This window comes from Otolemur garnettii, unplaced genomic scaffold (assembly GCF_000181295.1).
Source record: "Otolemur garnettii isolate 467f Iridium unplaced genomic scaffold, OtoGar3 scaffold00001, whole genome shotgun sequence".
NCBI classification, from domain to species: domain Eukaryota; kingdom Metazoa; phylum Chordata; class Mammalia; order Primates; family Galagidae; genus Otolemur; species Otolemur garnettii.
In genome coordinates, this window is record NW_003852396.1 from 53,117 (window position 1) to 69,358 (window position 16,242).

Consider the following 16,242-nt stretch of genomic DNA (forward strand, 5'->3'; position numbering starts at 1 on the left):
AGAATGTAAATGTTTTGACACAATGACTATGCAAATTACATGAAATTTATGTGAACCAGCTTGATGAAAGTATTTCAAAATGTATATGAAAACACTACACTGTACCCCCTGTTTGCATTAATGTATAGAGCTATCATTTAATAAAAAAAATAAAAAAGAAAGAAGAAAAAGAAAAAGAAAAAAAAGAAAAATAGACTGGTTGATGCATAATACAAACCTACAAAGTTCATTTTAGTCCCATGTACTCAAAAGTTGATTTTGCAAGGGAATCTGTTAAAGACAATGAAAGACATCAAAGAAGAATTTTTTTTTTATAAATGTGATGTGTATACATTTTTCTTATTCATTTTTATCAATAGGTTTGCAGGAAAGGCATTTTCTAGATCATGAGTGAGACACAGAAAACATAGACCAGTGGCACTCTCTACATTACTACATTTTATAAATTTGTTTGTTTCTGTGAAAAATTCATTGTCTACTCACAAGGATGTTGTAGTAAGCATCATATCTTTGAGTTGATTGATACACAGTTCTGGGAAGAGGAAATGTACCAGAAAATAATTGTCGGTTGCATTAAATTGTTTGCAATTTGTGCTTGGTTAACTGAGTTTAATTTAGATCCGAAATGATAACACTTTTAGAGTGATGTTGGAGATATGGTCAAGGTAGGAGGATTTTAACAATTAAATGAAATCATGAGATCAAATCTCAGCCCCTACTTCCATTGACAAATCCATGACTAGCAATGAACATTATGATTGATCTTCTGACTCCTCCAGACCAAACTCTTGGAGTACAGATTAGGTCAAGCTCCTGCAGTTTGAGCAACCTGCAGGAAAGTAATACCCCAGAAAACTGGTAAATGTCTTTCTTTTTTTTTTTCATTCAGACAGAGTCTCATTTTATCACCGATAGAGTGCAGTGGCATCATAACTTCCAGCAACCTCGAACTCTTGGGCTCAAGCGATTCTCTTGCCTCAGCCTCCCAAATAGCTGGGATTAAAGAGGCCTTCCACAAAGCTCACTTATGTTTTTTGTTATTTTTAGCATTCCCAGGCCCAGGTATTTGAACCACCTATCCCAGTGCATGTGGTCAGCACTCTAACCACTAAGCTATGGTGCCCAGCCAAAACTCGGTAGATTTCTAGAGGAGAAAATTATTTGGTAAAGTAGATGCATGTTAGTTAGGTACCCAACCAGTTATCTACAAAGCTTGAGAAATATGTGCTTCAGTTTTCCACTTGTGTCATGCAAAGGTAAGCCTATTCTGCTCTAGATAGGAGTATTTGGTCAATATGGGAATAAATGTTTGCTTAGACTTTTGCCTCTCTAGGACAGAAGAATAAATTCCAATTTTCTTTTTTTAGGAACATGGACCTAGATATACTGCAAGTCTTCCAGAGGGAAATCACCTGTGCCATCTGCCTAAATTACTTCATAGACCCAGTCACCATAGGATGTGGACACAGTTTTTGCAGACCCTGCCTCTATCTCTCCTGGGAAGGAGCCCTAACTTCTGCCCACTGCCCAGAGTGCAGAGAACCATCCAGCAGAGGAAGTTCAAAACCAATATTGTTCTGAAGAATCTGGTGTTCATTGCCAGAAAAGCTAGTCTCTGGCAATTCCTGAGCTCTGAGGAACAAATGTGTAGAATCCACAAGGAGAAGAAGATGTTCTGTGAAGTGGACAGGAGCCTGCTGTGTTTGTTCTGCTCTAATGCCCAGGAGCACGGGGCTCACAGACACTGTCCCATTGAAGGGGCAGCTGAGGATCAGCGGGTAAGGGATACTTCTGAGATCATGTCAAGAGTTGGGAGGGTAGAGTCAAACAGGTTAGAAGGAAGATGAAAATTGTAAGGCTGAGTCCTCCATTCTTCACCAGTGCCTTATATATACTGCATATATATTACACATATATAATAGCTGCCTCCATGAGGTTAGCATTCCAATAGAAGGATGGTAATATGAATTGCTTATTGTTTTAGTTAAGAGGATTATGCAAACATCAACAGAAATCAACTCTCATGTTCAGAGATCATAGACTATGAAAACTACACATAGAAAATGTTATAGTGGGGGCAGCGCCTGTGGCTCAGTGTGTAGGGTGCTGGCCCCATATACCAAAGGTGGCTGGTTCAAAACCGGCGATGGCTAAACTGCAATAAAAAATAGCTGAGCGTTGTGGCTGGCACCTGTAGTCCTACCTACTTGAGAGGCTGAGGCAAGAGAATCGCATAAGCCCAAGAGCTGGGGGTTGCTGTGAGCTGTGACACCATGGCACTCTACCGAGGGTGACAAAGTGATAGACATTCTATGGGAGAAGGAGAAGAAGAAGAAGAAGAAAAGAATGTTATATTGGGAACATACTTACCAGAACTTGACAAATATGTTAGCTTTTATTACATTAAATGAGCGTTAGAGAAGCAATTGTAGATGGATATTATGATGGAAGATGCTTACCTAAAACTTACCCAAGTATTTATTTCTTTTGCCTTGATAATGATTACATTACACGTGGGGTACTGTCTGAAATCTTCTAAAACAGAAAATTATGCAGAGTAAAAGTACAAGATAATCCTGCCTCTCTCCCTAACATACTTTTTATTCAACATCCCTTGACTCTCTCCATCAGTCAGGGTCAGAATTCTATATTACTTGTTTTTCTGCTGCTCACATTTATATCTCTTTTGCAGGATAAGCTAGAAAAACAAATGAGATCTTTATGGGACAAGATCCAAGAAAATAAGAGAAACCTCATTGAGCAACGAATAGTGATTAACCAATGGACAGTAAGTACGGGAAATGTTTCCATCAGATTCAGCTTGGGGCAGACATGCTACAACATTAGCCATTAAAAATGTGAGCTGAAATCATGAATTCTGACATTCAGTGGATGGATAGGTTAATGGGAAAAACACTGGCTACCTTAAAGTTCTGCCTACATACATACATAGGGAAGATGGGAAATTTTAGCTAAATATAGCTTTATTTACCTAATATGTTACAAAATTTTATAAAACATTTATGTAGGAATTGATACATAAATATAGAAATATAAATAATAAAAATTTAAAAATTAAACATATAATATGAATTTATAAATTTTGCTTATTATGAACTTTGGGACACCCTGCTATTGGGTTTTTCAATGGAGGGCCACATCGTTCTTAGTATTTTTAGTATTTTTAGATCCAAAGGTATCAGCAACCACAAAAATTAAGTGATGCAAAAAAGTTGAACAAGAAGTATGCTGAAGGCACACACAGAGTTTTGAGGAAATTCAGTAACCACTGGGCTTTGCCAAATTTCTCAATATTGATTTAAAGAGAGAAAAATAGGTGTTAAAACTTTCATGGGTGTTTCAGGGAAATATTTATGTACAAGATGAATTCTAGATGTACAGAGAACATAATTGGGTATTGTAGGCTTTTCATTGGGGATGGAAAAGTATGAAAGGCAATTTTAAATGTGTGCCTGCCATGGTTAAAATGGTTTTCACAGTAGCTATGCAATGATACTGGTAAGAGAAGATAGAACATGTTGAGAAGCTGAAAAAGAAGGACAGAAAAAAAAGCAAAAAGACTCAGTGGATTCGAAAATGAACACATGATTTTTGGGAGGAGATACAATTAAATTAGAATTAATGTTTTTAAAATGGCTGGCCCATATGATGTTCATGGTCTTATTATAGGAGTACTAAATAATAGAAATCCTTTTAAGGGCTTAGGTTCAGAAATTTTTTTTTTTTTTTTTTTGAGACGGAGCCTCAAGCTATCCCCCTGGGTAGAGTGCCATGGCATCACGCTCACAGCAACCTCCAACTCCTGGGCTCAAGCGAGTCTCCTGCCTCAGCCTCCCAAGTAGCTGGGACCACAGGTGCCTGCCACAACGCCTGGCCATTTTTTTTGGTTGCAGCCATCATTGTTGTTTGGCGGGCCTGGGCTGGGGATTTGAACCCGCCACCTTAGGTGTATGTGGCTGGCGCCTTAGCCGCTTGAGCCACAGGCGCCGAGCCTGGTTCAGGAAATTTTAGATGTGTTCTTCTCTGATGGCTTTTAATCCTACATATAATATACAATATTTCTTCTCATTTAAATGATCAGGTTGCAGAGTAGGGAGACTAATGAGTTAAACAGATCACAATAGCTCATATAAGGTTTTAATAAGAAATCTTAAGTTTCAACTGTTTGAATGCAGCATTTCAGATTTGAGAGGATATGTATTGAAGATAGCAACTGGGGCAGGTGACTCTCCAGTGTCTCAGCAACTGTTGAAGGACATGGCAGTGCTTTGAAGGAGGCACTTCCCATAGTTTTTCCTCTCATTATATGTAGAAAGAGTGTTAGCTAACACTCATATATATGATGAGAGGAACAACAATGGAAGTCCATCTGTGTGTGCTACATTTTCTGTAGCCCTATGACCCACAAGTACTAAAAATCTATATGGAGGGTGCTGGGACAATATAGAAGCCAGGAAATGTGTGCCTAAGGCAGCCCCTCTGGTGCCTGAAGATAGTGTCTCTTAGGACTCAGATGTCTGTAAGTTCAAGACTATGGCCCTAAATCTGGCTGGGGAACTATTTACTCCAGAGGAATGGGAATATCTAGACCATACTGAGTGGAATAGGGATGTGATGTTATAGCACTATAGAAACCTGGTCTCTGTGGCATTAACTATTAGGGGAAGTAATAATCAATCTTTTGAAAGCCCAAGAGAAACCCAGGACTTTTGAGTGTATGATTGGATTAAATGTTCTTTTTCTTTCTTTCTTCTTTTTTTTATTTTTGTAGAGATGGAGTCTTGCTTTGCTTCCCTCAGTAGAGTGCTATGGCATGACAGCTCACAGCAACCTCCAACTCTTGGGCTCAAGCTACCCTTTTGTCTCAGTCTCCCAAGTAGCTGAGGCTACAGGCACCCACCACAACACTTGCCTATTTGTAGAGATGAGGTCTGGCTCTGCTTCAGGCAAGTCTCAAACTTGAGAGCTCAGGCAATCCACCTGTCTCAGCCACACAGATTGCTGGGATTACAGGTGTAAGCCAAAACACTGGCCTCGCTAAATGTTCTGAATACTAGAGAATTAAAATCAAATAGCATATATTTGAATGCTATCAATCTTATGAATCTTTCACTAAAATTTTATCAATCTTCCTCCAACCAATATTACCTTTACGTGCCAAAATCTACAGCTGGGATCAGTATAATGAGATGTTTAGCCAATCATCACTGCTTAATCAAATACCAGGGAATAAGTAATTGGAAAAACATTGCACTTCCTATAAAATTTTGATATCTTTTTCCCAGTTTTTTACATTAAATAATTACCTAGATGTTAAAAGATATGATTATTAATATATTCATGCATGCTTTGTATTGAAAACACTTAAAATTATTCAAAAGCAAATATTGATGTAATTTGATTCTCATATTAGTGGATGCTATACTATTTTTTTTTTTGAGACAGAGTCTCACTTTATTGCCCACAGTAGAGTGCCGTGGTGTCACAGCTTACAGCAACCTCCAGCTCTTGGGCTTAGGCAATTCTCTTGCCTCAGCCTCCCGAGTAGCTGGGACTACAGGTGCCCGCCACAGAGTCTGACTATGTTTTGTTGCAGTTTGGCTGAGGCTGGGTTTGAACCTACCACCCACAGTATATGGGGGCCAGCATCCTACTCACTGAGCCACAGGCACTGCCCCAGGATGCTATACTTTTATTCTTAATGTTTACATGAAAAATGTGATCTGCCTCAAGGCTATAATAGGTTATTTAGTATGATGTGAATATGATTAGTATCAATTTTTCCATGAAAATTTAATAGCAAATGTAATCTTCATTAAGAAAATCTCAAGAAATACTTTCTGGAGGGTGATGATTTGAATCATAAAACAATGGTACATCTAGGCATACATTATGCAATCAGGGAACTTATCTTCTGCATTAAAGAAAAAAATTCTAAATTTTGAAAATATATTATTTTACCAATTGTTTCTCAAGTAGCAAAAACCTGGACAGTTGTAAATACTACTGACATATCTTTATAGTAAAATGAAATAAATGTTTTCAAGATTATTTGATATGCTAGAGGACATAGAAATCTTGAATTGTAATTGCTATAATATAGCAGAAATAAAAACACCTTTATAGATAGCAGAGAAAAATAAAGATAACTCCCTTATCTTTACCTGATAGCTACTCATATCAGAGGACAGTAAAGATGACTCATATCAAAAAGGTCACATAAGCATAAAAATCAATGTGCATCAAATAGCCTCCCTTTTTAAAGAAAGCATAACTAAGGTTACCATATTAGATAGAAGTAATGCTTCCTGAGTGCTTGTGACCAAGGAGCACATAATGCATTTAAAAAATTATTTATATAGGCTGTGGGGTTAATAAACTGGTCATGATTAACAAGAAAGGAAGGAAGGAAGGAAAAAGATGAATTGTGAATCCTGACAAAATGGATTTAAGCTGTGTACAGCTAATGGGTAGAGGGCAAAAGCCAAAAAGAAACAGGTGAGGTGTGTGTGCAGGAGGATACATCTTGGCCTAGAAATGTGATATGGGGAACCCATCTCCTTACAGGACTATGTGCATCTAGTGAGAAAAAGGATCAGGACTAAATATCGTGAGGTTCATCCTGTTCTCTATGAAGAAGAAGAACATTTGGAGAAACTGAGAAAGGAAGGCCAGGACATTTTACAAAAACTCAGGAGAAGAGTGGCCAAAATGCATGAAAAGAGGAAACAACTGAAGGAGATGTGTAAGGAACTGATGGACATGTGCCATAAACCAGAGGAGGAGTTGCTCCAGGTCAGGACTTTTTATTAGCTGATGGCTAAATGTTTAACCTCTATTGTTGATTTGGTACCCAAAACATATGTCCTCATTTCCTGCATCAAAAGGAGGGGGGGACATTTACCAACTGAGTATATTAGATATAAACTAACTCCTAGCCACTCACCACAAAGCTGTATTTAATTGTGAGTAGTTTCACCAGACAATTTTTTCTTCAAGAATTCTTATCTCCCTCATGTCTAATAACCAGAAAGAAGCAACTTGGTCATTCCAGTTTTACCTCCAATGCACAATATGGAAATATTTCAGACAAGGTCACATTGACATCCTCATTCTCTGTGAATGTCTTAGATTTGAATTGCCATAATTCACTGGCCTTGGGGATAACCCCTTGGAAGAACAATTGTCAGACATTTGATAACATTTGCTGATTTCAGCAAGGCTAGTGACTGTGGTTCCTACCATGTGTTTCTCTCTCTTCATTTTACCCACACAGTTATGAGTTCATCAAGAGATTAGAGTGTGTTAGGTTGTACTGGGCTTATCCTTTAGAGAGGAAAAGGACAATTAGTTTATAAGAAGGTTTAGGGAATGTTTGTGATGGGCAATTTTCTTAACTTTCCCAAATCCTAGGCCTGGACTGGTACAATGCCCAATGTCAGAAGAAATCTAAGTTTTTCTTCTTTTCTCGTTACAGGATATGGGAGACCTACTGATGAGGTAAGTTTGAGTTTCAATGTGAACTGGGGACCATGAGAGTTAAGAAAGAGATCAACCTGTTTCTAGCAAGTGAAGCCATTATACATTTGATTATATATATGAAATTATGTGTTCACATATTTATGTGCTGTTCTGAATATGATGTCCTATACACGTTTATCACAAGTTAGTCTTGATCTCTGCCCCATGGCTCAGAAGTATGTGGTAAAGAGCTCAACTCAGAAGTGGCTGGAAAGCAGGTCCTATGTCCTTGAGATTCAAAATCAGACATATCTTGAGGTATGTGGATTAGATTTTCTTATCTAGTTGTTAAAAACAAGTGTCTCTGAGAATCAGGAGGTAATAGCAGTTAGGCAAGGAGAAAAGTAAGAACGGTAAGAGAGATTCCTCATGAGTGGTAGAATCTTGTAAGGGGTTTGTGGAAGTGACTGTGATTCAGAGGTAATCTTTGAGAAAGGATTTTCTGTTGTATACTTAATGTCTCTTCTTAAGCACCTTGATCAAGTAATCAGGAGTCAAAGTATTAACTGAATACTTCCTCTTCCAGGAGTGAGTCCTTGCAGCTGCACATGCCCCCACCTATGCATCCAGAGCTCAATGTCAGAGTCATCACTGGACTGATGGACAGATAGAGCCACTACTGAGGTGAGTGTCAGCCTGCAATGTGACTGAGAATGCAAGGTCCACTCTGATTATGTTTCCTATAGCCAGTGTGTTTCTTTCTTCACTGATCTTTCCTTGAAGAGAGAAAGTAATTCTGTGAGTAGGACAGATGTTAATGGTCATATTTTCACTATAGTGAAAGAAAGCTGGTGCAAAACTGGAATGAGAAAAAAAACATCGATAAAAAGAAACATGGAGAAAAAGGTCTCCTTGAGAACTGGTGTCGTTTTTGGAGAACCTGTCAGTGCAAGAAGTCATGCAAAACTGTGCTTGTATTCAGTACCATCTGAGCTCCAATTAAATGCAATTAGATGGGAATGTTTCATTTTTAAATAGTTTTCCTTTACAATTTTGAATGATTGGATTTCATAATAATGTGCATTTCTGTTGGGGTCCCAACCAGGGGAAGTATCTGCTAAGACTTAGGGAAACTGATGGCAACCAACTGAAGAAATATAGAACAAGAAACTATGGTAAAGAAAGAGACATGAGACGTAGAGTAGAATTAAAAGTGGGGGCTCAGAGGTCCATTGCTCATTTATGGGATTCTGGTAAAGGCACCGAGAGTTTGTTTCTTTCACTCTGCTTTTATTGAAGTCTATTTGCCCAGAGGGTAAGATGAGGGAAGGGAACAAAGACACCAAGCAGTGTCTCTGATTGAGGATATCAGCTCCTATTATTATTAACCTTAAGGGTAGCCTTGATAAATCTGAAATCTGAGCCTTGTATTGGGAGAGTCTCCTGCTTGATGTTACACACACAGATTTCTAGGGAGATGTTAAACTCCGCTAGTTCTCTGTGGAGTAAAACACCACTGGCATTAATCTCCTCTGAGGAATCTATGGGAGGGAGGAATTTTCCTCTCATCACCACACAGAGGATCCTCCTCTGTGATAAGGGATATAAGCTCTTCAGCCCATATCTCAGGGCTCAAGCTACTCCCTTGATCTCTGCCCCCAGAGAGATGGGTATCACTTATTCTAGTACGCTCCACTGCATTCTCTCAGTTGATCCTCAAAATTAGGCACTCCTTACTTGTCTGTCCACAGCCAGACTCTTCCTCTGTCAAAAATAGGAAGAGAAGGAAAAGAGCAAACACAAAAACCAGGAAGAATAAATTGAATAAGGACAAAAAAAAAAGGAAGAAAAGCATGATCTCCTCTGAGGAATCTGTGGGAGGGAGGAATTTTCCTCTCATCTATTCTCATGAGAGAATAGACTCTTCTATTCATCTCATCTGTCCCATACAAAATCCTTCAGCATCAGCTAAGATACTCCCTTCATGCTCTTTCTAGTTTTTCTTTCTTTCTTTCTTTCTTTCTTTCTTTTTTTTTTTTTTTTTTTTTTTGGTTTGTTGCCTTTCTTCTTTCTTTCTTTATCCCTCCTCCCTTCCTCTCCTTCATTTGATTTAGCGGTATGTTTAATTATCCTTTATCTATGATTACATATATATTTCTTTTTCCTCTTCTTTTCTTTCTTTTCCCACCCTTTCTTTGCTGAGGGAGGATGTGACACAGCATTGGTCTGGCAGGTAGACCACAGCAGTAGCCTGGCTCAAAGAGACCAGAAAAACTTCCTACTTTTAGCCTCAGGAACAAAGTAGTAGGAAGATCATGCTTTTCTTCCTTTTTTTTTTTTTTTTGTCCTTATTCAATTTATTCTTCCCGGGTTTTGTGTTTGCTCTTTTCCTTCTCTTCCTATTTTTGACCGAGGAAGAGTCTGGCTGTGGACAGACAAGTAAGGAGTGCCTAATTTTGAGGAACCCACCCAGCTCAACTCCTCACAACCCTTGAGGTATGGACATGGCCTTAGCACCTTGAAGAACAATAACATCTCTGTATCACTCTCAACCTTCCTTCCTGTCCTCCATCGTGCCTGTTCTTCACTTTCTTTTGTTCTTCCCCCACCTGTTTTGCCGTTCTCTTCTCTTTCTTTTGCTTTCTTCCTACTCCTCCCCCCTTTTCATTTTTTATTTTTTTATTTTTATTTTCATTTTCATTTTTATTTTTTTCTCTTCTTCATTTCTCCTTTCCTTTTGCTTCTCTTTGCTTGCAGTAACCTTTGATATCAAGAGACCTCTTCCTCACTGAAACTCTGAGACAAAGTAACTTAAAGCAAAGTAGGAAGTGAGAAGGGAAAAGGTGCACAAGGAAGTAAACAAGAAGAAAGCACACATGAGGAGGAACCAAAAGAAAAATTCAGGCACCATGAATAACCAAATTAGAGCAACTCCTATGAGGGACCATGAGGCAATTCTTAAAGAAGTCTCCTCCTATAAAGAATTAGTGGATTTGACAGAAAGTAAATTTATAATATGAGTGATGAAGAAGATAAAGAGATTGGAAGAGAAAATGGAAAGACAAAATCAAAAGTCAGACAGGAGATATGTAGAATATAGAAAATATATGGAAGAGCTTAAAGAAATGAAGGAGCCAATCAGGAAATGTAAAGAAGCAGTAGAAAGTATCAAAAATAGATTAGACCATGGAGAAAATAATATCAGAGCTAGAGGATAAAAGACTTTGAGTTAACACAGGTAGTAACAGAGTCAGAAAAGAAGGGAGAGAAAGCAGAGCAGGTGCTTAGAGAACTACAAGATGCTGTTAAGCGTTCAAACATACAGATAGTAGGAATTCCTGAAGGACAAGAACCTTGTCCCAAAGGTATGGATGCCATACTGGAGACTCTCATAAAGGAAAACTTCCCAAGTTTTGCTAAAGATCCTGACACATTCCTTTCAGATGGATATCGAAACCTGGGTCATATCAACTCTAACAGAACTTCTCCAAGACACATTGTAATGAACCTGTCCAAAGTAAAGATGAAGGAGACAATCCACTAAGGAGCTAGGAATAAAAAACCAATTGACCTACACATGCAGAATCATTAGTTTGACAGCTGACTTTTCAACTGACACCTTCCAAGCCAGGAGAGCATGGTCATCCACCTTCAACATCCTTCATTTTATTTGTGTTTTCCTTTCTATTATTTTTATTTTTTTCCATTTATTAAGTCATGTATACATAGATCATAAATACATTTATGCCTTTGTGGAATTCAATGTGTTGATTTTTTGTACAAATTGGAGTGCTTACATCCAACTAATTAAAATAGCTTTTACCTCATTTACTTAATCACTGTGTTAAGACATTTGTGTTCTATACTTGATATATTTGACTTGTACCCTTGCAATATGCTCCGTAGGTGTGGTACCACCATTTACCCTTCCTCTATCAAATCACTCCCTTCTCCCATCCCTCTCCCTTTCTTCCCTTCATCCTGGGCTTCATCTTTCATATGAAAGTGCTAGTGATTATAAATTGGTTTCATAATAGTACTGAGTACATTGGATTTTTTTTTCCATTCCTGAGATACTTTACTAAGAAGAATATTTTCCAGCTCCATCCATGTAAACATAAAAGAGGAAAAGTCTCCATCTTTTTCTAATGCTGCATAGTATTCCATGGTATACATATACCACAATTTATTAATCTATTCATGGGTCGATGGGCACTTAGGCTTCTTCCATGACATGGCAATTATGAATTTGGCTGCAAGAACAATCTGGTGCAAGTATCTTTGTTACCAAGTGATTTTTGGTTGTTTGGATACACCTAGTAGAGGAATTGCAGGATCAAATAGCAGCTGTACATTTAGATCCCTGAGTGTTCTCCAAACTTCTTTCCAAAAGGAACGTACTAGCTTGCATTCCTACCAGCAGTGCAGAAGTGTTCCCTTCTCTCCACATCCACGCCAACATCTGTAGTTTAGAGATTTTGATATGTGGGCTATTCTTACTGGAGTTAGATGATATCTCAGAGTCACTTTGGTTTGCAATTTTCTGATGATTAAAGATGATTAGCATTTATTCATGTGTCTGTAGACTGTGTGCCTGTCTTCTTTGGAGAAGCTTCCATTCATGTCTCTTGCCCAGATGAAATGGGATCACTTGTTCTTTTCTTATTAATAAGTTTGAGTTCTCTGTGGATTCTGGCTATTAGACCTTTGTCAGAAAAATAACCTGCAAATATCCTCTCCCATGCTGAGGGCTGTCTACTTGCTTTACTTACTGTGCTCTTGGCAGTGCAGAAGATTTTTAGTTTGATCAGATCCCAGTAATGTATTTTGGTACTGCTTCTATTGCCCAGGAGGGTCCTCCTCATTTTTTCAAGTGTTTCCCCTGCACTCTCTCCAATAATTTTTATAGTTTCATGCCTTAAGTTTAAGTTTTTGATCCAATGAGCATCAATTTTTTGTTAGAGGATAAAAGTGTGGGTCCAGTTTGGGTCTTCTACTAGCCCCAGCCAATCCACCCAGCACCATTTGTTAAATAGGGAATCTTTCCCCAAATTTATATTTTTGGTAGGCTTATCAAAGATCAAATGGTAAGTGTCTGGGTTCATCTCTTGGTTTTCAATCTGTTCCATAATCTACCTCTCTATTTTGTCTATTTTTACCATGCTCTTTTGATCACTATAGGTTTATGGTATAGTCTGGTAGCATTATTCCCTATGATTTGCTTTTATTTCTGAGTAATGTCTTGACTATTTAAGGTTGTTTCTATTTCCATATAACATGAAGTACTAATTTTTCTGAATCTTTAAAGTATGACAGAGGTGCTTTAATAGAAATTGCATTAAATCTTTAGATTGCTTTGGGTAGTATGGATGTTTTAATAAAGTTGATTCTTCCCAGCCATGAACATTATATGTTTTTCTATTTGTTAACATCTTCAGCTATTTATTTTCTCAGAGTTTCATAGTTCTTTTTATAAAGATCTTTCATGTCCTTTGTTAGGTATTTCATCTACTTTGGCACTATTGTAAAGGGAATAGAGTCCTTGATTGTCTTTTTCAGTTTGACTATTGTTGGTATATATAAAGGCTACAGATTTGTGAGTATTGACATTGTAACCTGAGACACTGCTGTATTCCTTGAACACTTCTAAGAGTTTTGTAGTTGAATCCCTGGTGTTTTCCAGATATACAATCATATCATCTGTGAAGAGTGGAAGTTTGATCTCCTCTGCTTCTATTTGGATACCCTTGATTGCCTTTTCTTGGATGATTGAGATGGCTAAGACTTCCATTACAATGTTAAAATGCAGTGGAGACAATGGGTAACCTTGCCTGGTTCCTGATCTGAGTGGAAATGATTTCAATTTAACTCCATTCAGTACAATATTGGCTGTGGGTTTGCTGTAAATGACCTCTATCAGTTTAAGAAATGTTCCTTCTATACCTATTTTTTAAGTGTCCTGATCATAAAAGGATGCTGGATATTATCAAAAGGTTTTTCTGCATTGATTTAGAGAATCATATGGCCTTTGTTTTTTATTTTGTTTATGTGATGTATTGTGTTTATAGATTTATGTATATTGAACCATCCTTGAGACCCTGGGCTAAAACCAACTTGGTCATGGTGTATAATTTGTTTGATGTGATGCTGTATTCTGTTTGCTAGGTTCTTACTGAATATTTTTGCATCAATGTTCATTAATGATATTGGTCTATAATTTTCTTTCTTTGTTGGGTCCTTTCCTGGTTTGGGGATCAGGGTGATGTTTGCTTCATAGAATGTGTTGAGACATATTTCTTCTTTTTCTATGTATTGGAAAAGTTTAAGTAATATAGGTAGTAGTTCCTCTTTAAAGGTTTGGTAGAATTTTGATGTGAAGCCTTCTGGTCCTGGACTTTTCTTAGGCCTGTTCAACATTTCCACTTCTTTCAGGCTAAGTCTATGAAGGTGGCTTGCTTCCAAGTATTGGTCTATTTCCTTCAGATTTTCACATTTCTGAAAGTAGAGTTTTTTGTAATATTCATTAAGAATTTTTTGAATTTCTGAGGAATATGTTGTTATTTTACCTCTATCATTTCTGATTGATGAAATTAGGGATTTTACTCTTTTTTTCCTGGTTAGGTTAGCCAAAGATTTATCTATTTTATTGACCTTTTCAAAAAAACAACTTTTTGATTCATTGATCTGTTGTCTAATTCTTTTGTTTTCAATTTCATTTAATTCTGCTCTAATTTTGGCTATTTCTTTTCTTCTGCTGGGTTTTGGGTTGGAATGTTCTTCCTTTTCCAGTTGCTTGAGATTTCCCATTAAGTTGTTGACTTCCTCTCTTTATCTTTTCTTGAAGAAGGCTTGCAATGCTATAAATTACCTTTTTAGGACTTCCTTTGTGGTATCCCAGAGGTTCTGATAATTTGTGTCCTCATTATTGTTTTGTTCCAAAAATTTGGTAATTTCCTACTTAATCTCATCTCTGACCCAGCTGTCATTCAGCATAGTGTTATTTAGTTTCCATGTTTTTGTATGAGTACACAGATTCCTGTTGTTACTGAGTTCAACTTTTATTCCAAGAAGATTTATTTATTATGGTCTGAGAAGATACAAGGAATAATTTCTATTCTTTTGAATTTGTTGAGGTTAGCCTTGTGACCTAAGATGTGATCAATTTTAGAGGATGTTTCATGGGCTGATGAGAATAATGTGTAATCAGTTTTGTTAGGATGAAATGTTCTGTAGATGTCTGTTAAATCCAAATGTTGAATGGTTAAGTTTAAGTCTAAAATTTCTTTGCTTAGTTTCTTATTGGATAATCTATCCAACACTGCCAAAGGGGTATTAAAATCTCCAACAAGTATGGTGCTGGAGGATATCAAGTTCCCCATGTCTTTTAGGGTCTCTCTTATAAATTGAGGCAAATTCTAGTTGGGCACATACATGTCAATAATTGAAATCTCATCATGTTGAGTGTTTCCCTTAACAAATGTGAAGTGACCATCCTTATCTTTCCTTACTTTTGTTGGTTTAAAACTATTGTATCTGTGAATAAAATTACCACACCTTCTTTTTTCTGATTTTCATTTGCATGAATTATAGATTTCCATCCCTTCACCCTGAGTCTATATTTATCTTTTAAGGTAAGATGAGATTCTTGTATGCAGCAGTTATCTGGCCTGAGTTTTTGTATCCAGTCAGCCTACCTGTGCCTTTTTAGAGTATAATTTAAGCCATTTACATTAATTGAAAGTATTGATAACCCTGTATTTTGGGTGTGGAGTTTTTCAAAAATCCAGTGGACATTTTTAATCCTTTCGCCACTGTGAAAGTTGGGATTTGATCAAAAGTTTCTGAGCGAGTTTACTTTGGTGGTAGAACATTCTGCTGATCATTGTGGAGGATGGGTCTGAGAATATCTTGCAGAGCTAATTTAGTTATGGCAAATTTCTTCAACATGTGAATGTCATGAAAGTATTTAGTTTCTCCATCATAAATGAAACTCAGTTTAGCTTGATACAGTATGCTAGGTTGAAAGTTGTTTGGTTTTAGAAGGCTGAAAGTCAATGACCATCCTCTTCTAGCTTGAAAGTTTTCAGCAGAGAGATCTGCAGTCACTCTAATATTCTTTCCTTGTAGGTTATGGTTTTCTTACATTTGCCTGCTTGCAGAATTTTTTCCTTCATGTTAACTTTGGTGAAGTTTATTATAATGTGTCTGGGAGATGATGCTTTATTTGGATTAAGTCATGCTAGGGTTCTGAAACTGACTGATTCTGGATTTTAGTATTTCTTGCCATGTTTGGGAAGTTCTAAATTATCTCTTGGAGTAGGGCATCTGTGCCTTTTGGAACAACCTTGTCACCTTCAGGATTCCAGTAAAGCAAATGTTTGCTTTTTTGGAGTTGTCCCACAGCTCTCTGAGAGAATGATTCATTTTTGTTCTCCACTTCTCTTCCTCTTTGAGCATTTTGAAGCATTCAAAAGTTTTGTCTTCAATGTCAGAAATCCTTTCTTCTGCTCCATTCTGTTACTGAGGGATTCTACTGTATTTCTCAGATCTTGGAGTGCTGCAAATTCTTTTTTGAATGTGTCAAAATCTTTGGTGATTTTGTCTTTGAATTCATTGAATTCTTCAGACAACTTTTGAATTATTCCTAGAATTTCTAATTCCAACTTTACTTCCATTCTATTAATCTTATTTGCCATCCAAATTCTAAACTTGATATCTGACATCTCAGCCATTTGTTTATGAATGGGATCTTCTGATGTA

General features: G+C 37.2%; 1 protein-coding gene across 1 annotated transcript; it reads left to right on the forward strand.

Annotated features, from left to right (window-relative positions):
• The first annotated feature begins 1,371 nt into the window (after window positions 1-1,371).
• Window positions 1,372-8,165, forward strand: LOC100947277 (tripartite motif-containing protein 43-like). Its single transcript, XM_012813538.2, is given in 7 exon segments — window positions 1,372-1,552; window positions 1,555-1,778; window positions 2,693-2,788; window positions 3,154-3,169; window positions 6,605-6,816; window positions 7,499-7,521; window positions 8,069-8,165. Coding segments are annotated over 7 exon segments (849 nt in total).
• The last annotated feature ends 8,077 nt before the right edge of the window (window positions 8,166-16,242 follow it).